This window comes from Neomonachus schauinslandi, chromosome 10 (genome assembly GCF_002201575.2).
Source record: "Neomonachus schauinslandi chromosome 10, ASM220157v2, whole genome shotgun sequence".
NCBI lineage: Eukaryota > Metazoa > Chordata > Mammalia > Carnivora > Phocidae > Neomonachus > Neomonachus schauinslandi.
The window spans coordinates 48021398-48047098 of record NC_058412.1 but is presented as its reverse complement, the minus strand read 5'-3'; the positions used below and the strand labels follow the sequence as shown (position 1 = coordinate 48047098).

Sequence of the window (25701 nt, the reverse complement as noted above, 5' to 3'; positions counted from 1 at the left end):
TGTGTCTCTCTCTGTCAAATAAATAAATAAAATCTTAAAAAAAAAAATTTGTCTCTGGTCAGCTTCCCAACCGAAGAACAGAACTTGTTGAGTATCTATCTAGAAACCTTATGTACATATTAAAATACTTGGCTTCTTCTCATGGTAGTTGGCACTTATGTGTTGGTGATCCTCTTTGCAACAGAGCCTTGTCGTTGCCTAGTCTTTGCTCTTGAGAATGTTTTGTTTTGGAGATTGAGGGTTTCAGCATCAGCTGAGGTTAATTTTGCATGTGACCAGACTGGGACAGGATCAATGCAGGAAGTTGTTAGAGCTGGCCCCCTTCTAGATGGGGGTGGCCTTGTCTTCCTGGATTGCTCCCAGGAAGCATACAGCAGACGTCTGGGGAGCCAGTGGGCCTGTCAGCCTACTCTGCCACCCCCAGCCTTTCAGTTCCTTTGTAAATGCAAATACTTTTTGTTAGTGCAGTGGTTCTCAAAGCAGTGCTTCAGGATCACCTGGAGGGCCCCACCCCTACAGTTTCTGATTCAGCAGGTTTGGGTTTGGACCCTAGAATTTACATTTATAACATGATGGTGGTGATGTTGCTGGTCCAGGACCAGCAACCCCTGGGAACCCCTGGTTTAGTGGAATCTTCCTTGCTTCTGTCTGGAGAGGAAAAGATATATTCTCATCTACCCCCCTTGGCTTTTAGATTTTGCCATCTGGTCAACCTGGCTCTTGGCATCTACTTGGTCTCTTTGGCCTCTGCTTACTTTTTGTACCAGAATGCCCCTGGCCTCAGCCTGTAAGCATCTGGAGGGGGTCACTGCCTCTCTTTGGGAATGCTGAGTGGGAAAGAAGGAAGCCATGGGCCTGTGGGCCTTGGGACTGATTGAAAACCTGGATAATTGTAAATACAGCTTTTTCTTAGGAGCTGTGGGTCCTGCTTGGCATGGTCATAGTTGTAAGGCTGCCCATCCACAAAACCCTATTTATTCTTCAGTGCTCTTCATGGATTCACTTGGTGTTTCATTTTGAAGTTAGAAAACAAAGATAACTTCTTTGAAATGTTCCTGGGAAATGACTTTTCCAGAATGGAAGAAAAGTATAAGAGTTACTTATTTTTGTTAAGTTCATTCATAGAATGCTAACAGAGAATGTCCCATTCCCTCCCTAATCACAAGAGACAGGGATGCTAGAATACTTCTTGGCAGTGAGATGGGCTGCCCCCGCCCCGGCAAGACAGTCAGCTGTGCACCCATGTCAAGGGGGGTTCTGACAGAGCCACCAAGGGATGTTCTGTTCCCAGGATATGTGATGACTTTCTGATCAGCTTTACCTATGATTTCCCCTGCCTCTCACAGGGTTTTGACAGTGGTTTGGTGGAAGACAGTATTTAATAAGCACTAACTAGTTAGTGTTAAGCCCTTCTATGTATTGACTCATTTAATCCTTTTGGTAACTCTGAGGGCAGGTATAGTTTTCACCCCCATTTTATAGATGAGCAAATTAAGACTTCAGAGGGGATACACATCTTGTACACGTTCAGCTAGTTCCTTTCTGAGCTTAAACTGTAGGTATGTTCTTAATTTCCATGCTCTTCTCCCTCCTCACTCATCTTCTTGTGTTGTGTGCTCTTAGCTGTTTGACCACATTGCAGAATGCCTGGCTAACTTCATGGATAAGCTACAAATCAAAGACAAGAAGCTCCCCTTGGGTTTTACTTTCTCATTCCCCTGCGTCCAAACAAAACTAGATGAGGTAAGATGAGGTCTTTAGACACTTTTGTTGTTCATTCTTAGGGCTGGGAGGTCCGGGATGAACTTTGAGCCAGCTGCTTCTGTGGTTTTAGAGGCAGCTCTGATGGTTATATGAATGAGGCTGGAGTATTGAGAGTTCTGTCCTTGTGGGTGGATGGGTGTGCATAGGTGTGGGGGGATGGTGAAGAAGTATCAGAAGTGGGGGAGGGTCTTTATCACTCATCCCTCAAAGGACAATATGCAACCCCCCATATGTTGTACATTATCCTCATCCCTTGTAGGGAATCAGGAAGGGGAAATTAGGAACTCCTTTGATGTAGCGTTATCATGATAAAGCTCCTTGGAAGAAAGATGTCTGGGGAGTTAATGATGAGAGTCTCTTATTTTGGCATTTCTAAAGCCTGTTCTTTCCACTTCTTGGGGGCAGTAGATCATGAAGGAATCATTCATTTAATCTTTCTGGGGCTTCGAATGGGTCCCAATTTCTCTTTCCTAGGCTAATCAGGAAGCAGTATGAATATTTAAGCACGGTTAGAGTTTAGCTTAGCTCCATGGCAGAGGTCTCCACTTACTAATGGTTGTTTGAGTAGTGTGGTCTGGGTTTTGTGAGGAATCAGTGTTCATTCCTTGGTCATTTTTTCAGAGTTTCCTGGTCTCCTGGACCAAGGGGTTCAAGTCCAGTGGTGTGGAAGGGAAAGACGTGGTTACTCTGATCCGGAAGGCCATCCAGAGGAGAGGGGTGAGTAGGGGAGGCAGGGATGGGGAGAAGGGAGGTGGGGTCTGGAGGCTCTTTACATTCTTTAGGGTCTACGCTGAAATCTTTCCCAGTCTGTTTCAAATCAGCATGAGAACCTTTTTGTAGTTCTTAAGGAGAGATTTTCTTTTCCTTCCCTGCTAGGTATACCCAATAATATTAAATTTTTTTCTAGTTTTATTGAGATATAGTTGACATACAGCTAAGTTTAAGGCATGCTTCATACTGACTTGGCATCCATTTACTGTGAAATGTTTGCCACACTGATAATCTTACATAATAAGCAGGTGCCTCTTGGGTCTTCAGATTAGCATAATGGATAATAACCAGATGCCTTTGGGGTCTTCAGATTAGTGTGATGGATAAATAATCTTAGCCTTGGTACAAGAAAAACCCTTCAGTCTCTAACCTGAAGAAGACTTGATTATCATTTTCAAGTAAGAAGGTTGGGATGATGTTGGCATCAGGATGGAATAGGGTAGAGAGAGTACAAGATAAAGGTCTGGTCATAGGAGTTACAGGGAAAGAGGGAAAGAAAAAGAAAAGAAGAAAGAGAAGCAGAAGGGGACAGTGATGACAGGATGGGCTCTTGTGAATGCAGTGATGTCTATAAACTAGATCGCAGGGCTGGTGGCCTCCATGGAGAGGACAGGCAGCGTGGGGAGTGAGTCACTGCTGTCAGACTGGATCTGGACCCAATTCCTAGCTCTAACCTTCTTTGGCTCCAAGTAGGGTTAGTAAGGGGGCAGCCCTAATGTACCTGAGCTGTGGGTCTTGCTGCTCTTTCTCTCCACCTTCACAATCATAACCTTTGTGTGATGGTGAAGATCAGAGCCCTACTTTTATCCCTGCAGGACTTTGATATTGATATCGTGGCCGTGGTGAACGACACAGTTGGGACCATGATGACCTGTGGTTATGATGACCAGAATTGCGAGATTGGTCTCATTGTAGGTGAGTGAACACTGGGTGTGGGGGGCTGGTGCTGGCTAATGGATGGGGTATGTGGGCTGGAAAGGGAGGAGGGCTCCATGGCCTGGATAATTCTTTGTACTTCATATTAGAAGATGATGGTACAGTCACTTTGGAGGGCTGAGCCAGGACTTACAGGTTGGGGGTTGTGGATTGGATCATGTTGGGATACTCCAGGAGCCTGCACTGAGCAATCCCAACCTCTCTAGCTGGTCTCAGGATGCTGGAGTAAGAGGGAGATGGGGGCTGGGGAGAGGCTGGTTGGTGCAGATGGGTGTTGAGCAGTCCCTTGTTTTGGCCAGGCACGGGCAGCAACGCCTGCTACATGGAAGAGATGCGCCACATTGACATGGTGGAGGGCGACGAGGGGCGGATGTGTATCAACATGGAGTGGGGGGCCTTCGGGGATGATGGCATACTCGATGACTTCCGCACTGAGTTTGATCAGGAGATCGACATGGGCTCCCTGAACCCCGGGAAACAACTGTGAGCAGCAAGCCTTTGTGCGGTGGGCTCGTGGGGGTGGACTTAGGAGCTGAGCTGGGGGTTGACCAGAGCTGGGGGGTGGTTCTCCCTTTTGCGTTAGTGTTATATCCCCGAAAGGTTGGTTACGGGAGTGGTGTGCTCATCACATGCATCATGACTATAAATTGCTGAGAGGGCTCTGAAAACGAATAAACAAGTGGACAAACCAGATTATAGGTAATTTGGCTTTGTCCTTCAGAGCCATCATTTTAGAATGTCATTTCCTGAGTGTTGGCCCTGCTCTTTCTTCCACCTTCAATGTGTAAGCTGTCCATAGAAACAGTTTGTGAGACACAGAAGAGTCATCTTGACATGGCCAAGCTTAGGGTCCCTGAAAGCTGTCTTCGTAGGTCCCACCCCTGCCACTGCTCAGGGGATGAGGCTTATGACACTTGCCTCCTGCACACTGGCTGAGGCCCCGACTCTGACCTCTGGTAGAGCTGCCTGCGAGCTGAGCTGGAGCCGGCTATAGGCAGACCCGGGGCCTCTGGAAAAGCTGGTTTAGGAGCCTCCTTGGCCACTTCCCTGGACCTGTGGCCCAGGACCACGAGGGTCTCCAATGTTTTGCACCCTGAATGTTATATTCTCCAGCCTGGCTAAACTCGGTTTTTAGGTACTTTTGACGGTTACAAAACATTATTTCGCTGTCATTATTACACCAACATTGACCCAATGTCCCTATGAAAGATATTGAAACAGGGATTGCTCTAAGCTCTGAAGGCAATTACAAAATGTTTTGAGCAATTCAGGCCCCCTCTGGTCTTCTTGTTGCTATGACTGTTGCAGGAAAGCTTCTGGCATAGATCTCTGTTCAGAGAGGAAAACCTGACTCTATAAGCCAGCTTAGCAATGGGCTGTCTTTTTCTATACAGGGAGAGTCCTTGCTTTCTCAAGGCATGGTTATTTAAGTCACAGGCTTCTCCCACATATTGAAGCATGAGTCCACTTGTAACTTTCATAGGAACGCACTGGCTGTGTCTGCCATGGCTGATGAGAATTTATGGACTGAAAAGTCACTCAATCAATGTCTGCCTCCAAGAATGAGGCACACCCAAGCCATTCAGAGGAGCTGTATGCCCTTCAAAGTGTCCGATGACAGAATTGCCAGCCCGGCCTTGGCAACACACCACTGGCTCAGCCTGAGACAAATCAAAGGCTGGGAGGATATCGACTACAAAGTGTCAGCCATGGTAGCCCAGAAGTCATTATTGGGCCCCAGGAGGAACTTTTTCCTACTCTTGATGTATTTCTAAATATTTTCCTAAATGTTGATTGAAACAAAGTTTGAATTAAAAAAAAACTGGAATAAAAGCTTTTATACGTCACCCACACTTCAGAGCCCCACTGGACCTGTCCGCTGTCTGCCATCGAACTAGCTATTTTGGAGAAGGTGGAGAGGCCGACATGAGTTGCTTACAGATAAAGCCAGGCAGCCTCCCACACAGTGTACCTGTGCTGGTGCTTGAACAATTTACATGCACCCTCTGTTCAGGCAATTTTGCCAGCTCTGCACTGAGCTCCAGTTCCGCCATACCTGGCCCTGGGTCTTGGGTGAGTCACTTCCTGAGGGCCTGGCTTTCCTGTCTTGTAGATTGTACCAGCTGACGTCATAATCCCGTAAACACCCCCCGCTCTGGGTTTCTTCGCTGAAGCCCAGCCTAGGTAGTGTCCGCTGGCCCTGGGGGACCTCCTCTCTAGACCCCAGGTGCTTAGATACCCAGAAGGGGCCTTCTTGCTGCAAATAACTGCAAACAATGGTGAAGGTTTGGTTTCTCCTATCACACCATTTGAGCCAGAAAGACTGGCTTCCAAAGAAAACAGCATCACCTAGTGTTGAAAAAATAAATCAGCTGATTGCTCTCAGCTTGGGGGCAGCCCTCTGCCTTTCTAGAACATGCCTTTATCTCGTCACCTGCCTGCTCAGAAACTTCCAACGTGTCGCACTCCCAGATTCCCATGGCAATCTGACGTTTAGAGCTTCTTTGCATCTGTCCCAACCTGCCCTTCTAATCCTGCCCATTACCCCACCCCCAGCCCCGGGGTTCTTTTCACCCTCTTTCCTAGAAATCCACAAATGACCCTCCAAGGGGAGGGCAGTGTGAGATGTTGCTGGGCCCATGCCACTAATTGGATCAGATTGGCCTTCTTCTCTTGTATATAAATATTGAGGCTCCTCAAAAGGTTTCATTTTAAAAAAGTATTTCCTTGCTAGAGAAAAAAATTTAAAAGTCACTACCCTACATGTAACTTACTTTCCCTAAAATCCAGGCTGTTCCACAATGTTCCATATGCCCTTTCCCTCCATAGTTGAAGGCCCAGCCTGCCTGCAGAGATGGAGCAGATGCCCCAGACCCTGCAGCCTCCCCTGAGCTGTCACCTCTCTGCACATCTTATTCCCAGCAATGCCACACAAGTTAGCACTCTGTTGTGCACCAGCTTGCCTTGCGTGCATGTTGCCTCCACGTCCGCGGGGAAGTTGTGAGTTCACTGACAGCCAGGACTGTTCTTTATTGTCTGGTCTGTATCCCTGCAGATTCGAGAAGATGATCAGTGGGATGTACATGGGAGAACTGGTGAGGCTTATCCTGGTGAAGATGGCCAAGGAAGAGCTGCTTTTCGGGGGGAAGCTCAGCCCAGGGCTCCTTGCCACTGGCCAGTTTGAGACCAAAGATGTTTCAGATATCGAAGGGTAAGCTTCCGGGTCCCTCTCTGTTCACTGGGTCTCCGGAAGGGTGGACAGGCCACTGGGGAATGAGGAACGGGAACCAGCCCTTGACCCTTCAGATTTGGGCAGCAAGATGGTCTTGCGCAACGTGGGCCATGGCAGGCCTCTGTCTTGACTTGAACTTTTCAGATAGTCTCCACCCTTGTCCCAAGTGGCTCCTGGTGCTGCATGGGTGGGGGTGGGGCTTGGCTTAATGCCCGAGGCTCCAGTGGGCCCCTTGGGGACTCATGCATCTACTTTCTTTCCCTTTTCCTGAAGCTCTGACATTTCTTTCTCAGTTGGTGATTCTCCAAAAGGGCTCTGTCCTGACCCCTGCTTCCCTAATAGAAGAATAGGTCTTCAGCTGGCCCTAAGATTTACCCATTTAGTTCCAGTACGTATAGCTGAGGCCTGCATTTCACAGGGCGGCATGGATGGGAGTGAGGATGGCCTGAATCTTGTTTTTCAGTTAACAGTATCCAAAGAGTTGGGCCCAGTTTCCCGTTCTTGAGAGTTCCACTTGTTGCTTGAGGAGGCCCTCTTGTTTCAGGGACCAGATGGTGGAGAGGAGGGGAATTGGGTGCTAAAGGGAGCAGTGAAACCGTTCCAGTGACCTCAAGTGGAAACTCTTGAGGGAATTGTGCCTGCTTGTTAAACCCCAAGGGGATGGAAGAGTGCGTACTTGTGAGGTGCTTAGCTCCGCTGAGAAGACTGTGAAGTTCACGGCAGCACACACTAAGCACAGCCTCTAGCATGGGTTAAAGCAGTGCCCGCGCCGTCGTGAAAGGCAGCGAGCTGGCTGCTTCACAGAGAGGGAATGGGGTGGGCTCTGCTGCTGGGTGGTTGGTGGCAGGGACACTGTTCCCTCTACCCCCAGATAAGCAAGCATAGCTCACTCTCTCTCTCTCTCACACACACACACTGACACACACAGCTTGTTGTGTAAAGCCATAAGAACAGTGTCTTGTCCTTACTTAGTATGTGCATAAAAAGTACTGCTTTTCCCATTGGAAAAAGAAGCACCTGAACCCTGTGTGTGTGTGTCTGGGCGAGGAGCCTCCTGTTGGCTCTGTTGTGTTTTCCCCTTGTTCTACCTTCCCATCAATGGGCAGAGCCATGGAGGGCGTGTCTGTCCTCACTGGGAGATGGCGCTGGCCCCAATGGGTTGGGCACGCGCCCACACGCTGTCCTTTTCTTTCCCAGGGAGAAGGACGGCACCTGGAAGGCCCGTGAGGTGCTGGTGCGGCTGGGCATAGACCCGACACAGGAGGACTGCGTGGCCACTCACCGGATCTGCCAGATCGTGTCTACGCGCTCAGCCAGCCTGTGTGCGGCCACCCTGGCGGCCGTGCTGCGGCGCATCAAGGAGAACAAGGGCGAGGAGCGGCTGCGCTCCACCATTGGGGTGGACGGCTCTGTCTACAAGAAGCACCCACAGTGAGTCAGCGCGCCCAGACCCCCCAGCGCCATGGCCCCCAGAGCACTCGAGGACCCCTGACAGGCCTGCGAGAGACCCTAGTGACTCCATGGCCAGCTCTGTTTTGCCTTCTGGGGCGGTGGAGGTGGACCGTAGCTTGAGGGACTTTGTAGGATAAGCTCCCAGCTGGGCATGTGGGGGTCGGGAGGGTGGCATCCTTGGCAGGGGTGGAGGCGATTCCTGAGGGCTCCTGATGCCTGGAGCTCTAGCCAGGGCTCTCCTGGCCATGGGGCTCTGTCTGCCACCCTCTTGTTGAGGAGTTCGGGTTTCTCTGTACTTGTTTCCTTGACTCTCATGTTTGTGGATGGTCTGTTCAGGTGGTGTGTGCTCTGACAGAGGACACCCTGGCACAGCCTCTCTGGCTGACCTGGGCATTGAACTGATCTGCACTTCCCTCCATGGTTGGTCTCTTGGGTCCTAAGTGCCAAAATATTCAAATTTCAGTTGGCACCTGGCCAATCTCTCTCTTGTGCCCACTTCCTATTTCATTTTTGCTGGATTCGAGCGCCAGTTCCGTGTGCCTTCATTAACTGAATCAAGGTCTCCGCCCTGGTCTTCTAGTCCAGGGCTTCAGAAACACGAAAGTGCACGTGAATCACCGGGGGATCTTGCTAAGAGGCAGAGTCTGATTCGGGGGGTCCAGGCCGAGACCTTGTCTCTGGGCCCCCAGGGGTGCTGTTGCCCACAGACTGCACCGGGGACAGTGAGGCCCCGGAGACCGTGGCTCAGCACAGCCACCACCCGAGGAGTTCTTGTTGAACACACCTGTGGTCTTGAGCTGTTCAGACGGCCTTGGGATTTTGGGCAGAAATTGGCCAAAGAGACCAAAGTCCAGAAGAGCATTTCTCCTTTTTCTGTTCTGGGTTTTCCGCAGGCAGCGTCTAATGAAAGGGGCACTGCTGGTGTCCAAATCCCCCGATTCCGAGGCTGATGTATTGGGTGGAGGAGCCTCGGCTGTGGGATGGGGAGGTCTTAATGTGACTGTGTGCGAGGGTAGGGGCCTCCTACAGCGGCCCATTTCCCTTCCCTCTGCTGGGGTGGTCACAGATGACTCTCTGAGCTTGAACAGTGTTGACCGAGAACCTGGGGGTGCTTCCTGGCCTTGCGGCTGAGGCAGCGAGCGCTTCGCACCCTTGACCCTCACCGTGGACCCCCGTCTCTTCCCCTCTCACGGCGACTGCAGCTTTGCCAAGCGTCTTCACAAGACGGTGCGGCGCCTGGTGCCCGACTGTGACGTCCGCTTCCTTCGTTCTGAGGATGGCAGTGGCAAGGGGGCAGCCATGGTGACGGCGGTGGCCTACCGGCTGGCTGACCAACACCGAGCCCGCCAGAATACCCTGGAGTCTCTGAAGCTGAGCCGCGAGCAGCTGCTGGAGGTCAAGAGGAGGATGAACGTAGAGATGGAGCGAGGTCTGAGCAAGGAGACTCACGCCATTGCCCCTGTCAAGATGCTGCCCACCTACGTGTGTGCCACGCCTGATGGCACAGGTAGGCGACAGGGCTGCCACTCAGCTCACCGCGGTGGGCCTTTGTCCTGGTGTTGATGTCCCGCAGGACTCCCTCCGCCTTAGCATTGGGTATTGGGACCAGTACTAGAAAATGCTAGCGTTCAAGAAGTTCAACCCAGCCATTCCTCGGCTATAATTTTTTTTTTTAAGATTTTATTTATTTATTTGAGAGAGAGAATGAGAGACAGAGAGCATGAGAGGGAGGGGGGCCAGAGGGAGAAGCAGACTCCCCGCTGAGCAGGGAGCCCGACGTGGGACTCGATCCCAGGACTCCGGGATCATGACTTGAGCCGAAGGCAGTTGCTTAACCGACTGAGCCACCCAGGCATCCCTAAACATCAGTATTTTTTTTTTTTTTTTAAGATTGTATTTATTTGCGAGAGAGAGAATGAGAGACAGAGAGCATGAGAGGGAGGAGGGTCAGAGGGAGAAGCAGACTCCCTGCTGAGCAGGGAGCCCGATGCGGGACTCGATCCAGGGACTCCAGGATCATGACCTGAGCCGAAGGCAGTTGCCTAACCAACTGAGCCACCCAGGCGCCCCCTTCTGCTGTAAATTGAGTGATAATAATGATAAACACTTACTGAATGCCTACAATGGGTCAAACGCTTCTGTAAGCATTTTACACAAAATTTAATTCATTTAATCTTGAACGATTAACAGAGATTAGTACTTAATTTTGTTAACAAACTAATATGTTTGTCATAAAATTGAGGCACAGAGAAATGAAGAAACCTGCCCAAGTTCCCACGGCTGGAAAACGGCAGAGCTGGGATTCGAACCCAGGAATTTTGGTTCCAGGGCCAGTTCTTATAAGCCCTGGGTCAGGGAATTGGCACACGAAGGCCCATGAGCTCTACCTGGCCTGCTGCCTATTTTTTTAAAATAAAGTTTGACTAATACGCAGCCACGCCCCTTTGTCTACGTGTTGTTTGTGGCCACTTGGTGCTACCATGACAGAGTGGTGTGGTTATAGCAGGGACTGGCTCACAAGACCTCAAAAGTTTCCTGCCCGACCCTTCATGGGAGAAGATTGCTGACCATGGTCTGGGTCTTGCACATTAAGAAATGGTGGTCTTTCCCCAGTGCAGAGAGAACTAACATGGAGCAGGCTGGCGCTGTTCAGTTGGCACAGGAGCCTGGGCCGTGGTGCCTGCTCTACCCGCCCCTGACCTGTGGGCCTGAGGGAGTGACTCTGCCTGGCTCAGCCAGGTCCCCTTCCTCATCAGAGGGAAAGGCAGTGCCTCCTCCTCATGGCTGCATGAGGAGTGTGTTTGAGGCACGTAGCACAGTATTATGATTGCCCTGTAACAGAGGAGGCTTTTCTCACGTTAAAAGGTTTCCCTTCGATTTCCTTTAAAGAGTTGAACTCTGCTGTTTCTTCTCTATTCTAGAAGCTAAGATAAGGTGGCCTTTGATTTAGCACGAACGACACGTTTAGATTTTTTTTTAAGATTTTATTTATTTATTTGACACAGAGAGAGAGAGAGAGAGAGCGCGTGCACGTGTGAGAGAGCACAAGCAGGGAGGAGGGGCAGAGGGAGAGGGAGAAGCAGACTCCCTGCTGAGCAGGGAGCTGATCCCAGGACCCTGGGATCATGACCTGAGCCGAAGCCAGACGCTTAACTGACTGAGCCCCCCCCCCCCCCCAGCGCCCCTAGATATTTGAGTGTACTGTATTACGTATCACAGTTTCCGGTGTCACGCAGAGCTCATTGTGACTTCTGGCCCACCTGAACTCATCTGAGGACCACTAGGGAGGCAGCAAGGCTCTGGTCCCAGGGATCTTATTTTCTTTCCTATTCGGTGGAGCACACAGTCCATCTCCCCTGAGGGTGCTGAGGGCTGCCAGAAGAGGTCTCCCTTAGGAGAAAGGACTTTATAGACCATCACTCTCTGCGGTGCTGACGTGGTGACGCTCTAGTCCATCACCTTCCCGGGTTTATTTTTCAGAGAAAGGTGACTTCCTGGCCTTGGACCTTGGGGGTACCAATTTCCGGGTCCTGCTGGTGCGAGTGAGGAATGGAAAGCGGCGTGGAGTAGAGATGCACAACAAGATCTACTCTATCCCGCAGGAGGTCATGCACGGCACGGGGGACGAGGTAAGGCAGGGTGGCGCCTCTGGGAGGGGACCCCAGTAGATACCCGAGTCTCGCCCGGGAGGACAGTGCTTTCTCTGCTCAGCCAAGGTCCCAGGGAAGGCCAGGTGGGCTGGGGCCCTGGCCTGGTCTTCCCCCAGGTTTGTGCCTGAACGTGCATTTCTCCCGAGTACAGCCCCCGAGCTCGTGGCCAGATCCTGCTGGGGGGGCACCCTGCCCTGGGCCGGGGCCCCTTCCTCAGAGCCTAACTTCTCCCCGCAGCTCTTTGACCACATCGTCCAGTGCATCGCCGACTTCCTTGAGTACATGGGCATGAAGGGCGTGTCCCTGCCTCTGGGTTTCACCTTCTCCTTCCCCTGCCAGCAGAACAGCCTGGATGAGGTAACAGACTCCCTGGGGGGCCTTGCCTCTGGGCTTTATTGACCCTACCCCAGCCAGGGTTTGGAGCAAGGGAGAAAGTTGAGTTGAGAGAAGGAAAAGGGCATGAGTAAGCAGTCGTGACAAGGGGCCTGTTGATGGGCGTGATTCAGTTGGAGCTGGTAGAGGTTAAGAAGGTCACAATCTTTGGGAAGACGATGATGACGCTTATCAAAATACTAACAGTGAACATTTTTTTTTTTTTTAAAGATTTCTTTCTTTCTTTTTTTTTTTTAAAGATTTTATTTATTTATTTGAGAGAGAGAGAATGAGAGAGAGCACATGAGAGGGGGGAGGGTCAGAGGGAGAAGCAGACTCCCTGCCGAGCAGAGAGCCCGATGCGGGACTCGATCCAGGGACTCCAGGATCATGACCTGAGCCGAAGGCAGTCGCTTAACCAACTGAGCCACCCAGGTGCCCCAGTGAACATTTTTATAGTACTTTATGCCAGGCACAGTGCTAGGCTTCCTATGTGTGTTATCTCATTTAACCCTCACAGTGACCATAGAAGGTAGGTAGGTGTTTGTATGCCCATTTTGCAGAAAGGAAAACAGTCTGTAGAGATGCCAAGTATCTTGTGCCAGATCAGAAGGCTTGGGAGTGGCAAGCCAAGAACTGAATTCTGGTTTCCTGATACCTGAGCCCATGTTCTCAGGGATGCTCACCAGCTCCTGCAGGACATTTTCATTCACCTCCTGTTGTTTAGGTGCCCCAGTGCTTCTCTAGTCTTAGCTTTGCCTTTCATTCCTTTTCAACTTGCCTTGCGTGAGTGAAGCAGGTGGGCTGAGAGCTGGTGTGCTCAGATATTCCAGACATGGTGTGTTGAGAACGGAGGAGAGCGGAGTACCATGCTTGGGCTTGTTCTGGGTTGACAGTCGGCATACCAGATGTTAGAATACTATTGTCTAAGCAGTTGTTCTCGGTCTCCATCGGTCCTCTAGAAGCGTACATGCACGTTTACAAATGGACAGTGGGCGGTGGACAGAGTGGCCAGGGTACACAAGTCGTGGCTCCTGCTTTGGGGTCTCACACACGAACTGTGCCAATGGCAAGGAAACAAGCGCAGGAAGGCATGAGTTGCCGGTGGGAACGGGGCACCAGTGGGGTGCCAGAGTGATGTTAACCTGAGCACACGCCCAGAGAGCATGAACGAGACTTGGATCGGCTTCCAAGTCCAAAGAAGGAGTGGACGGGGAAGAAGGGCAGGCAGGCAGGCCTGGCTGTGTATGGGGGAGCACGGAGGCAGGAAACGTCCCAGGTACAGGGAGCTCGGTCCAGCGGGGAAGAAAGGCCAGCATTTGCCACAGGGTCCCGGAACGGCAGCCTGCATGTTGCTCAGCTGAGTTTTGTAGATGTTTCCTCCTCTTCCCCTCGGAGCTGAATCCATCATGCGCACCAGTTCAGCGGAGGTTTTGGGGTGTCCTGCAATGAAAACCCTTGCCTAATGCAGTATTTCCCAACACCTGCCACTGTGTGTCTGCTGTTACTAGGGCAGTGTTGAGTCTCGCTTTTCTGTTCTTTTCCAATTTTATTGAGATGGTAACATGCATGCCGTAGAAGCTGAAGGAGCCCAGCACCATGTTTGACTTACATATATTGTGAACTGATCGCCAAAAGTTTAGTTAACATTTGTCATCTCCTATAGAGACAAAACAAGAAAAAGAATAAAAAAGTGTTTTTTTTCCTTGTAATGAGAACTCTTAGGATTTACTCTTTCATGATTTTCAAATACACTGTACAGTAGTGTTCGCTGTGTTCATCCCGTCCTGAGTACTTAACTTACCTTATCACTGGAAGCTTGTACGTTTGACCACCTTCCTCTGATTCCCTCTCCCCAGCCTTTCTCATTCCTTTGTCTCGACACATGTTTTTTCTCATGATTTTCAATGCACTGGGTTTTCAAAGCCTTCTCCATTTGCATCAGTTTACCAAAGGGAATATGAAGATCCACATTTATGTGATACTTAATGAGACATTGCTTATTATAATGAAAACATCAGGGACAAACCCATTGTTCAACACTTGGGAAATAGTTAATAAATTCTGAGCAACCTGCTGCCTCGTAAAATATGGATAAAATTCTGAGCACCCTGAGCAACCTGGAAGAAATTTCAATGATAGGGGAAAAAAACCGATGGTAAGACTCAAACATTTTTTAAGAAAAAGATAGTCTCTGCAGTATGGAAACCCGAAAAAAACACAATTCATAAGAAGATGGAACATAGCTCTCCAGTACACATGCTTCCAGGCTTTTCCTACTGAAATATTTTTCAATAGACACACCTCACTTTTCATGCCAACACGTATATATCGTGAATTATTTATCCGGTAGCCCAAGAACACCTTCACTATTTCTACCTGAATGATGAGATTCCAGGTTCATTGTATTAGATTTCATTCTGTATGTTCTAAGTTTCTGCAGGGAGCACACATATAGTCTAGCATTGTAAAAATTAAGAGCAGATGCGGGGCGCCTGGGTGGCTCAGTCATTAAGCGTCTGCCTTCAGCTCAGGTCCTGGGATCGAGCCCCACATCGGGCTCCCTGCACAGCAGAAAGCCTGCTTCTCCCTCTCCCACTCTCCCTGCTTGTGTTCCCTCTCTCGCTGTGTCTCTCTCTGTCAAATAAATAAATAAAATCTTTGAAAAATAAATTAAGAGCAGATGAAGCAGAAGCTGGGTTCTGTCATTCCGTCTGTCTGTAAGCTGGATTCTGCTTTGCTAAGATCATCCTGTTGTGTGGAAAATCAGCAGGTGCCAAGACCCAGAGACCCCAAGCTGCCTCGACCACCTGGCGGCCTGGGGCATGTCTCCCCAGCAGCAGGGGCCTCTGCATGTGTCATTATTAAGGACCACCTGAAATAATGTCATTTGATCATTCTGTAAACTTGAAAGTGCCAAATACAAAATTTCGTTAGAGGTGTGAAGCTAATCTGTAGGCAAGACAGTTAGGTGGAGATGAGCATGCCGTTGTTAGGATGTAGGTATGTAAAGCTGGATGCGGCTGGGATTGTATCTTGTTTTTCCAAATCTCCTGGGATCTGAGCACAGTGTGACACATCCAGGTTGACTTGTGGTTCCAAACTCACCTGGGCCATAAAATGCCAAGCTCGTGGCGAGGCCAGGCAAGGCCTGGAGAGACCATGGATATGGGTGGATAGTGAGCATACAGCCCATTTATGGATTCTGGCCTTGCAGGAAGGGGCCCATGAGCCCTTGGTGCTGGTTTCCTGCTGGGCTGCAGCAGCAGAGAGGGACTGGGGACAGTACATGAATCAGTTCTCCCACATGTAAAACCACCACATATCTATCTGTTCCCCAGAGGGCCCCGTGACACGGCAGCCGGCCACATTAAAGATGAGTGGCTTAGGGCGGTCTGTGAGGAGACGAGAACGCTTCCCTCACTGGGGTGGTGTGAAGCCTAGTGTCACCCACCTATGGTCAGCGCACTTGTTCATGCCCGACTAGAGTTTGACAATTAAGAGACACACTCTGACTTCTGATGTAAATAGAGGATAGGACAGAGCAAACTGCTTTTCCCAGTGAATGACACACTTCACTCCATGGCAGGGGCACTGGTGTGGTGCTTAGGGGCCCATGGAGTCGGCGGGCCTGGGGGGTGGGGGGGGGCGGGGAAGTCCTGCTCCTCTCCTCCAAGCTTCAGGCCTTGAGCAGATTGTCCCAGAGCTGCAGTTAGTGAAAAGGGGCATTATAACGACATTTCACCAGTTTGCTGTGAGGATTAAATGATGGAACAGACACCTAATGAACTTGGGGGTCTCAAGGTCTCAAATGATGCTCCATCACGTGTGGGAGAGACGGTTGGTTATTGAAGGGGGCTGTACGACTTGGTGGTGAGGTTAGGGACTGGAGGCACAGCAGGGCCACGGGGATGACACAGGAGCCCTCCTCTGATATCCTCTTCTGATTTTTTTTTAGAGCATCCTCCTCAAGTGGACTAAAGGCTTCAAGGCATCGGGCTGTGAGGGAGAGGATGTGGTCACGCTGCTGAAGGAGGCCATCCACCGGCGAGAGGTGGGACAGGCGCGCCACGAGGCCTGGGATGACCCGTGGTCACAAAGTGGGGAAATGCTGGGTGCAGGTGCATGGGTCAGGGAGAGAATTAACGTGATCCTTCGGCGATGATTGAGTGTCCCCTGTGTGTCAAGCTCTGCTCTTGGCACTGAGGATTCAGGAATGACCACAACAAACTCTGGTGCTATAAACAAACCCATGAGCTAGTGTCAGGTGCTGTCACACTGGGAAGAAAAAGGAAGTCGGGTGAGGACAGGGTGAGTGGGCTAGAGAAGGGCACTTTTAAATAGCCCAACCAGGGAACCTCCCTGAGGAGGTGACATTTGAGCAGGGACCTGAATGAAAAGAGAGAATGAGCCATGCTGTCTAAAAAACACTTATATAAATTACAAACATACAAATCTCCCTTGTAAGTGTCTGAAAGAAAAATGTTGGGGTTCATTGGTGGACTGGGGATCTGCTTTTGCCCTCTCAGGAGTTTGACCTGGACGTGGTCGCTGTGGTGAATGACACAGTTGGGACTATGATGACCTGTGGCTATGAAGACCCTCACTGCGAAGTCGGCCTCATCGTTGGTAAGGCCCCGGCTGCCATTCCTGCGTCGTGCCCCAGAGGCTCGGGTGGAGGGAGGACGGTCCCCGGCAAGGCGCTGACGTGTTTGTGATTGGCAGGCACGGGCAGCAACGCCTGCTACATGGAGGAGATGCGGAACGTGGAGCTGGTAGAGGGGGAGGAGGGCCGGATGTGTGTCAACATGGAGTGGGGGGCCTTCGGGGACAACGGATGCCTCGACGACTTCCGCACGGAATTTGATGTGGCTGTGGATGAGCTTTCCCTCAACCCTGGCAGACAGAGGTAGGTACCCCATTGCGGGTGGGTCCTGGTACGGGTACCCCAAAACTGCATGGTGACGAGCGGTCAGATCCTCTACAACAACAAATCCCAGGACCCTCATTTTTGAGATGTGAAGAGAGGAAATGTCCTTGGAAAGGGCTTCTTGTCAAATACATCTGGAAAGTTCTCCCTGCTGGACTGTGATGCCTTCAAAGTTCATTTGGGAAAACAGGTCACAATATTCGTTCTGAGAAGCATTTCCTATAGGGATTCGGTCACATAGGTTTTAGACGAACAGGGGACACTGAGGAGCACAGGGCTAGAAAATTCAAGAAGCAGCCTGCCCACCCCTGCCTGTGAGAATGGGAGAGAGGGTGTTCAAACCTAGGTCTGGAACGGTGAGGAAAAGCAGACATCTGCTGATCGTATGGTAAAGAAGCTGGTGTGGCAGAGAGAGGAACAGGAGGCAGACAGAAATGCATCTCTTCCTCCATCCATCCAGTATGTATCATCCTCTGTTGTCCGGCCTGGACAGGGGTCAGCCCCAGCCTCACAAAGCCCCCAGGATGGTGGGGAGGGGCTCTGAGCTGCGGGACGATAGTGTAAGATCCAGCACACTTGCCACTGGGAAGATGTGTGTAGTGTTTCCTAGCTGGATATGGTCAGGGACCATAGTTCTGCAGAATAATACACTTTTGTTGAGAGTAGAGGTCACAGACTAAAATGCTTCTAGGGGCCGGACAGGTGTCATTAATGAAACAAAGGGTGAGACAAGATGGAGTGGTGCTGGGGGTCTTGGTTGAAACTTGGGGGTCTCAACTTCTTTAAAGGCACTATGCAGGGCCACAAGACCCTCAAGCCACTGAGTAATCACATTCAATCCTAGTGGACAAGACGGGTTCTCCAGTTGCACTAGTTACTTGTGTGATAATGATGTCGTGGTTTAGAGAGAGAGCCTGCTGAATGCCTGGTGAAGTTCACGGTTAAGACTCAGCATTCTGCCCTCTTCTTAGAAGTGGGCTTTGGGTGTGTTTTCCTCCTTGAGGAGGTGGGAGTAAGCATTGGAAGGTAATGAGCCCGGAAGATGGGGATGACCCCAGGAACCCCGTGGTCCTCAGGCGGGCGCTGTGGTCAGTTTCACTGAAGGCCGTGGGTCTGTGTGTGCAGATACCAGGCATCCTGCCCAAGTGAATCAAGTAGCACTTCCTTTCCCACCCAGGGGAATCTGCATGCCGTCTCCTTGCTAATGCTCTGGGCATTACCCCTTCCTACATGCGTCCTCCATGAACGTCATCTGCATTGCAGGTTCGAGAAAATGATCAGTGGCATGTACTTGGGGGAGATTGTCCGTAACATCCTCATCGATTTCACCAAGCATGGGCTGCTCTTCCGTGGCCGCATCTCAGAGCGGCTCAAGACAAGGGGAATCTTTGAAACCAAGTTCCTGTCTCAGATTGAGAGGTGAGAATTTGGTTCTGGGGTCAGGTGGGACCGCGTCCTCCCTCTCATGGACAGACAAGCTGAAGGATTTCCAGAGCTCAAGTAAGATCGGGGTATGGCTTATATACAGGTCAGTTTGGTCGCAGAGACATAGCTCTACTGTTTAAATAAAAAAAGTAACTCATGGATAGTTGGCATTTTAAGCATGAAAAGTCCTGCTGAGCTGCCAGGAGCCCATGCAAAGTAATATTGTTGGGTTTTAGGCCAGTTATCAAAGGTGGGAAGGTAACCTGTTCACAGGATATAAATTGGAACGCACGGAGAGTGTAGCCTATTAAAGCCCTTGTGCCGGGCAGGAGGGCGCTTCGAACTGCGGCCGCGGTGAAAGGAGAAGCAGGATCGAGTGAAGGCGGGCATGCCAGGCAGTCAGAAATCCGTTAAAGCAAAACCTCCCTCCTCCCATCTAATAGTGGCAGCGAAGCCGGCTCCAGATTAGAACAGGGACTTCCAGAGCCCTTGACAAGTGGCTTCTGTGCGTCACTGTCAGGTGTGTGGGAGGACAGGAGGCGGCTGAGCGCCAGAGCGGGGGCGCTAGGGCATCTGCACCAGCGAAGCAAGAGGATGTTCGAGTTTGCGTGTCCGTTTGCATGCAGGAAGCCGATTCCGGAGTCCTAAGACAGTTCCCTTGATATGATAAGATTTATATTCTTCTTACAATTCAATTCACATTTGTTTCATAAAGACTGCACGAGCCGCCATCAGACCACCCTGGGAGGGGGTAGAAAGAGAGCAGGGGTCTATGCTGGGAGGCAGCGGAACCTGTCCCATTGACCCGGGAACAACACGGAGGAAACGGGTAGCAAAGAGCTTTGCAGCCGAAAATGCCAACTACAGGCATCCTCACTGCCTTTGTTCTTTCCAAATGAGTGGAAAGCTAGACAGTGGCTGTCTTGTTCTCTTGAGTACCGGTTGTGGGGTAGCAGTGCCCCCCCTCACCCGGCCAGGTGGAAACAGGAGCTGTTTCTTTGCCCGTCACACTCAGGAGGGCGCTGCGGGGTCCAGTGGGATGAGCATTGCTTCCTGGACTGAGTTCAAGAACAGGAGCCACTGACGGGGGCTGCTGCCAGCGCCTCGTGTATGTGACTGACCCCTCGCTGTTGTGTGTCCCCCCCGCAGTGACTGCCTGGCCCTGCTGCAGGTCCGCGCCATCCTGCACCACCTGGGGCTCGAGAGCACATGTGACGATAGCATCATTGTCAAAGAGGTGTGCACCGTGGTGGCGCGGCGGGCAGCCCAGCTCTGTGGCGCGGGCATGGCCGCCGTGGTGGACAAGATCCGAGAGAACCGGGGGCTGGACACCCTCAAAGTGACCGTGGGCGTGGATGGGACCCTCTACAAGCTACACCCTCAGTGAGTGCCTGACCTCCACTCTCCCTGCCCATCTTTCTCTCTCCATCTCTTCTTTCCTTGCCTTCTCTTTCTCTCTTTTTATTTTATAGCAAACCACCCGGCATTCCAAATGAGTGTATATAACATAGACGCTTTAGTTTAGAGGTTAAAAACCAGAAGTAGGGCTGTGTTTACCACCCAGCTTGGAGGACTCAGGGTTGCACCCCTGCCCCCTACCAGGGACAGGTACTCTGGTGACTCGGTCCCTAGCTGTCTCTCCCTGTGTATCTGTGTTTGTATCGCTACTGTTTGGTGTTCCTTAGATTTGAAACTGCCGTCAGGGGAATCCTCTGGCATCTCTCCTTTGGGGACTGGCTTTTCCCACACAGCATGTACAGTTTTGAGATGCATCCACACTGGAGTATGGGATTGTAGTTTGTGAATTTTCAGGGCTGTGGAGCATACCTCTGAATGAGTATACTATAGTTCATTGTACTGCTAATGGATATTAGCTTATTTCTAGATTTTGTCTGTTACAAACAGTGCTCCTGTGAACATTCTTGGAATGTATGCTGGAACTCCGGAGTGGGGTATTTTCTGCAGTCCGGCGTGGGGGCTGGCGGACTTAGAGCCATGACTGTTTTTGTAAATAAAGTTTTATTGGAATGCAGCCATGCCCACTGATGTATGTGTTGTCTCTGGCTGCTTTCACTCTACAATGGCAGTGTAGTTGCCCACAGAGCTGAAAGCCTATCTACTGTCTGGCTCTTTATAGAAAGCGTGTCTCTCGAACCCGCCCCCCCCCAGTGTGGAAGCACTGAATTCCCTATTCTTTCTACACTTTTCCCTGTCTCTCCATCTCTCTTCTCTCATCAACCGTTGTTCCTCTCCCTTCGTCACTCATTTGCATATGTTTTGAGTAAATCATTTTGAATTCAGGAAGTGCCCCAATCCCTTTCCCCTGGAAGCTTCTCAGCTCAAAGTTAAAAGAATAGAGTTATTACCCTGGTCTGGGCAATAGGTGGGACAGTGAGGATAGAGAGACTCCTCAATTGAAATGTTGCCTGCTCTCACCATGACCGTCTCGAGAAGTTGAGAGACTTGCCCAAAGTTTATACAGTTACTGGAAAGAGAGAAACTTGCAGTTCCTTCTCTTGATGATCAGTGCCTCATAAGTGGGAATCTTGGTCCCAGATGAGAGTGGGGAGGGGGACAGAAGTCAAGCCCCTGGCACTGCGGCTTGTTTCATAGATGAGGAGGACATCCTGACCCTGTTATGTTGGGGGACATGGTGCCTATCTCTTTCTCTGATCCCATACTGAAAGGCTCTACAATCACCATAATGTGCCAACAGTAACCCCCCGAGCCTGCTCCTTGTATCTTTAATGACATTTTGGATTAGATGTGGGTCTACATGAGTCCATACCCCTGGAAAATGAAGTGTCACGTGCACGGGGCTTGGTCTTCCTTCCAGAGTTCGTGGACAGGCTGTGCACTTCCGCAGGGCACACCTGTGGTGCCCGTGACCCTTGACCCTCTCTTCCACTGATGAGTTTTCGGAACACAACCTTCAGAATCTCAGACAGTTGACTCCCAGTGGCTCTCAGCTCCCCACTTGCCTGCTGTGACATAGACTTTGGGCATGTTACTAGCCTCTCGAAGCCTTGATACATAGTACATAGTGAGTGTTTAATACACAGTGGCTGTCATCCTTTTGCTCATCTTAATAATTCCTGGGCTTCCAGCATCACTTCCTAGGATCTCACCTCGGGGGACACAAATCAATCATGACTAAGGTGTTTTCTCCCCCTGTGTCTTCCTCCCAACGCTTGCAGCTTTGCCAAAGTCATGCACGAGACGGTGAAGGACCTGGCTCCGAAATGTGACGTGTCCTTCCTGGAGTCAGAGGACGGCAGCGGGAAGGGGGCGGCTCTCATTACTGCTGTGGCCTGCCGCATCCGCGAGGCTGGCCAGCGATAGAGTCCCTGAAATCCGGAAGGGACTTCCTCTCATTCCCCTTCTTCCCTGCTTTAAATTATAAGATGTCATCCTCTGTGTCAGAGACAGGCCCCTGGGCTTTTCCCTGGCAGAGAGGAGCCTGTGGGACTGGGTGTGGTCTCTGGCTTCTCACTGTTGAGCCCAGTGCCCAAGCCTTGGCCCTCCCGAGATGCATATGTTTTGAAGTAAGGACTTGGTCATACTTGTCCAACTATTCCTACTGGTTCTTTTAAAACTCAAGACAAATTTTAACCTTTAGTCACCCCTCTGGCCAAATTCCATGTCCCTGCAAAATCCTACAGGATGGGGACACTAATGAAAAGATACAGTGGCTTCCCCATGGACCCTGAGCATGGTATTTCTAAGGTGAAGAGCATTCCCCAGCACGGAGGCTGATACTGTGTCTCCTCTGAATCTGGAGGGATCTCCACTAACTTGAGCCTGATTCTCCCACAGGCAGAGGGGCAGGGGCGGGAGGAGAGGCAGCATTGTGTGTGGGGGGGGAGGAGCCCATGGATAGCCACGTGGCAGCCCCTCTTTAACCTCCTTTACAAGCCTGCTGGGTTCCAGCGGAGGCTTGCCCTGGAATTAAAGCATCCCGAATCCGAGAAAGCAAAACCAAGGCCATGAGTGGGTTCCTGAGTCATCCATGAGCAATGGACCCCTGGGGCAGGGGAGACTTCTTGGTCTGTTTTTAAGATTTTTCCTGCAAAAGTGGAAACAACTCTATTTTCATTTTAATTTATGTTTGAAATTTATTTAGTTCATGAAGTACATCCGCTCCTTTACCTTGATACTGTATGTAATGATTGGTTGTATGTAATGTATTTATATGTCAATGTGTTATGTACATAAATACACAGGGTCTTTTCAGACTTGGCCTGCCTCTGTAGTAGATTTGTGTAGTTACAGGATGGAAGGTGAAGATACTGACAGGTTACTAGAAATACCTCATTCGCCTGCGGGAAGAGAAGGGAAGCCTCTTCAGGGTGAGTGAATGGCTAAGTAGCTCCTTCCTGGCTCCTTTTTAACCTGCAGACTGGGAAACATGGAAAGCAGGGCACAATGAGGGAAGCTGGGTCTGTGGATCGAAGAAACCACAGAAACAGGCTGCTCTGTCTAGACCTTCCTGGGGCAACAATACACAGGCTCTTAACCAAAGCAAACAGGAATCCTTCCAGACAGATTCATTGCTTAAGAATGATCATTCTTAGGGTAGTCAGTAGTATTTTTAAGCTAAGAAGATAAAGGAAGCCACCAAGAGCACTTCTTTAAAAATTCTGTCTCACTGTTAACAGCAAACCAAAACCAAACAATGAAACAATCCAAATGAAGAAAACCTCAGGGACAACACTTTTAAAGGCAGATTTGTGCCCTCCTAGCCAAATTGGTCTGTTTTGTAAATGTTTTTCCAAGAAGCGTTGTCCGAGGGCTTCTTGAGGCTGAGCTGTTTTTATACACAGTATTTATTTCAAACTGTTGGTGGGGATGAGGGGAGTAGGGTGGCATAAAATCTTCCACGCTCTACCTTTCAGGAGTGCAGTTAATTCTGAATCTGAACGCCACTTCCTCCCTAAAATATGCACACCCACACCCTGCAACTAATGACCCTAGAACACTATTGAGTGGGAAATCGAGGCTCACAAGGAAGGAAAGACAGGACTCGATAGCACCCAACTTGGCACACTGATCACACTTGTACTGAGAACAACGTCTAGATCTACAGATCACTAAAGAATGCCCAAGAAGTAGAGATGAATTTTCACCTTTAAACTTGAAAATTAGGCACTGTCTGTGAAATTGCACCTTTTTTTTTTTTTTTTTAAAGGTAGAGCTGTGTGTGTGGCTATTCAAGATATGTTGTTGGTTTCCAAAAAGGAAAATGCATTTTGAATGTCTGTGTTCCCACAGTTAGGTGACAGTTCCTTGTTGATGCTGCTTTGCCTGATGTAAATACAGTGAATCTCAATCTTTGACTGGGATGTGTTGATTCTCAAATCTTTGAGCACTCAGTCTAGTAAAGATGTTGTCATGTATAATAAAGAGCTAGTTGAATTAACTATGTGATGTTAACTATTAATAAATTTTAACATTTTTCAAAATATCCAATGTGTGCTTCATGAAGATTTTTTTTTTAAGAGTGCAGTCTTTGGGGCATATTAGTACTTCCTGGCTGGTCTGAATAATTAATGAGTATATCGATTTTGACTGTATGTACTTACTTGCCTGGCAGGAATGTGGCCAAGACTTGGTCTTGACCCCAGATGTTATTTCTCTTCCCAGAAACTCAGTTCCAATGGAACTGGAGGATAGATGACCTTTCCTAGGCCATTTTTGAGCCCCTAGCTTTCAAGCATCAGTGAAGAAGCCTGGCTGGCTAAGGAGTTTAAGGAGTTTGGCTGAGCTATTAGCAGAGGCCTCAGGGGCTCTGGCTGGTCTCCGTAGGCATGTGATTCACATTTAGGATGGAAAGCCCCTACTTATGTGAACATCTAAAAAGCATGTACCTCTGTCTTCTCCTTACCTTTCCCCTCTCTCCAATAAACAAAATACAAACCTGGGCAATCCCTTCCTCACTAGACCTTACTGACCCCCACGGACAGAGCCCTGTTTGACAATGAAATTATAGAAGCATCTCCTACACTATTGGGAGTGCAAGCTGGTACAACCATTTGGGGGGTGGGGAACAGGCAATATGCATCAAAAGCATGTTTTGTGTAATTTTCTAGAAATTTGTGCAGAGCAAACACAGATGGTTGGAGACCAAGATTCAGCTTTGAGGGTATTGACTATTACATGATTTATAATAACAAAAAAGGAGCACCCCATCCAATGAGTCTGCCGGTCCTGTACCAGAGTCCGGTCAGGAAGACAATCCATGCCAGTTATTTCAGATTTTAGGACAGGGGCTTGGTTATCACAGGTGATAAAAGAGCTGAGAAGCCAGTGTGTGGAGATGCAATCCAGAGATTAGCAATGCCAAAAAACAGCCTTTCTATCCCACTGGCTGGACCAGAGTCCAAAAGCTGGGGAGGGGGTGCAGGAGCTGGAACCACATATGCAGGGAGGAAGGGTGGTTAGAAGTAACCCTCCCATCTAGTTTTCTGCAGTGTCTCCATTGGTGGAACCTGGCAGGGAACCAGCTGGAGAGGGAGACTGAACAGAGCAGAGGAGGGTGGGGCCTGGACCTGAGCAATAAGTAACTTGCACGGACCCCATAAAACCATGAGAGTGTTCTAGAAGAACATTTAATATCATTGGAAGTGTTGACAGCCTGCTGCTTCATGCTGAAAGTATGTTACACAACATATCTATCATCTGGTTTTGGTTAAGAAATTATATACGACATACGAGGATTACCGTGTTTCCCTGAATGTCCCCTCCGCCTTGCTGGACCGTGAGCACGAATGAGGCCTCCACCTGTGGTAACAGCCTCAGCACCCCCTCAGCTGAGCCCCCCCCCCGCCCCGGGATTCGGGCACCGCCACTGGGGGACTCTCAGCAGCCCCCCACCCCCGCGCTCACCGGTTCCCCTCCCAGGGCCTCAGCCCAGCTCCTGACGCCTCCTCCGGAGTGGGGGGTGGGAGGGACCCCTGACCACTAGGAAAACCATTTCCTTCAAACAATTGGACAGTCTGCACCCAAGTTACCTGCAGCTGGGAAATAGCTTTTCCAGCTTCTGTCAAGCCCATTGCGCCTTTACCCCCCCCCTTGTTAACTTTTCTTTAGGCCTCGGGTACAAGAGGCTAAATTACTCATACTCCTCAGTTCAGCGCATTTATTTTCTATCTTTGCACGGATCTTTCTTG

The 25701-nt window shown here is 50.0% G+C and overlaps 1 protein-coding gene across 1 annotated transcript in view; it reads left to right on the top strand.

The window, feature by feature from the left end:
- HK2 (hexokinase 2) overlaps positions 1-23990 on the top strand; it is a 63169-nt gene extending 39179 nt beyond the window's left edge. The window contains exons 4-18 of the mRNA XM_021699257.1: positions 1624-1743; positions 2386-2481; positions 3351-3450; positions 3771-3954; positions 6527-6682; positions 7901-8134; positions 9358-9662; positions 11636-11784; positions 12043-12162; positions 16136-16231; positions 16707-16806; positions 16903-17086; positions 18371-18526; positions 19682-19915; positions 21730-23990. Coding sequence (XP_021554932.1) covers positions 1624-1743; positions 2386-2481; positions 3351-3450; positions 3771-3954; positions 6527-6682; positions 7901-8134; positions 9358-9662; positions 11636-11784; positions 12043-12162; positions 16136-16231; positions 16707-16806; positions 16903-17086; positions 18371-18526; positions 19682-19915; positions 21730-21874 — 2379 coding nt within the window. The 3' untranslated portion in view covers positions 21875-23990. The remainder of the gene's footprint in view (positions 1-1623; positions 1744-2385; positions 2482-3350; positions 3451-3770; positions 3955-6526; positions 6683-7900; positions 8135-9357; positions 9663-11635; positions 11785-12042; positions 12163-16135; positions 16232-16706; positions 16807-16902; positions 17087-18370; positions 18527-19681; positions 19916-21729) is intronic.
- The last annotated feature ends 1711 nt before the right edge of the window (positions 23991-25701 follow it).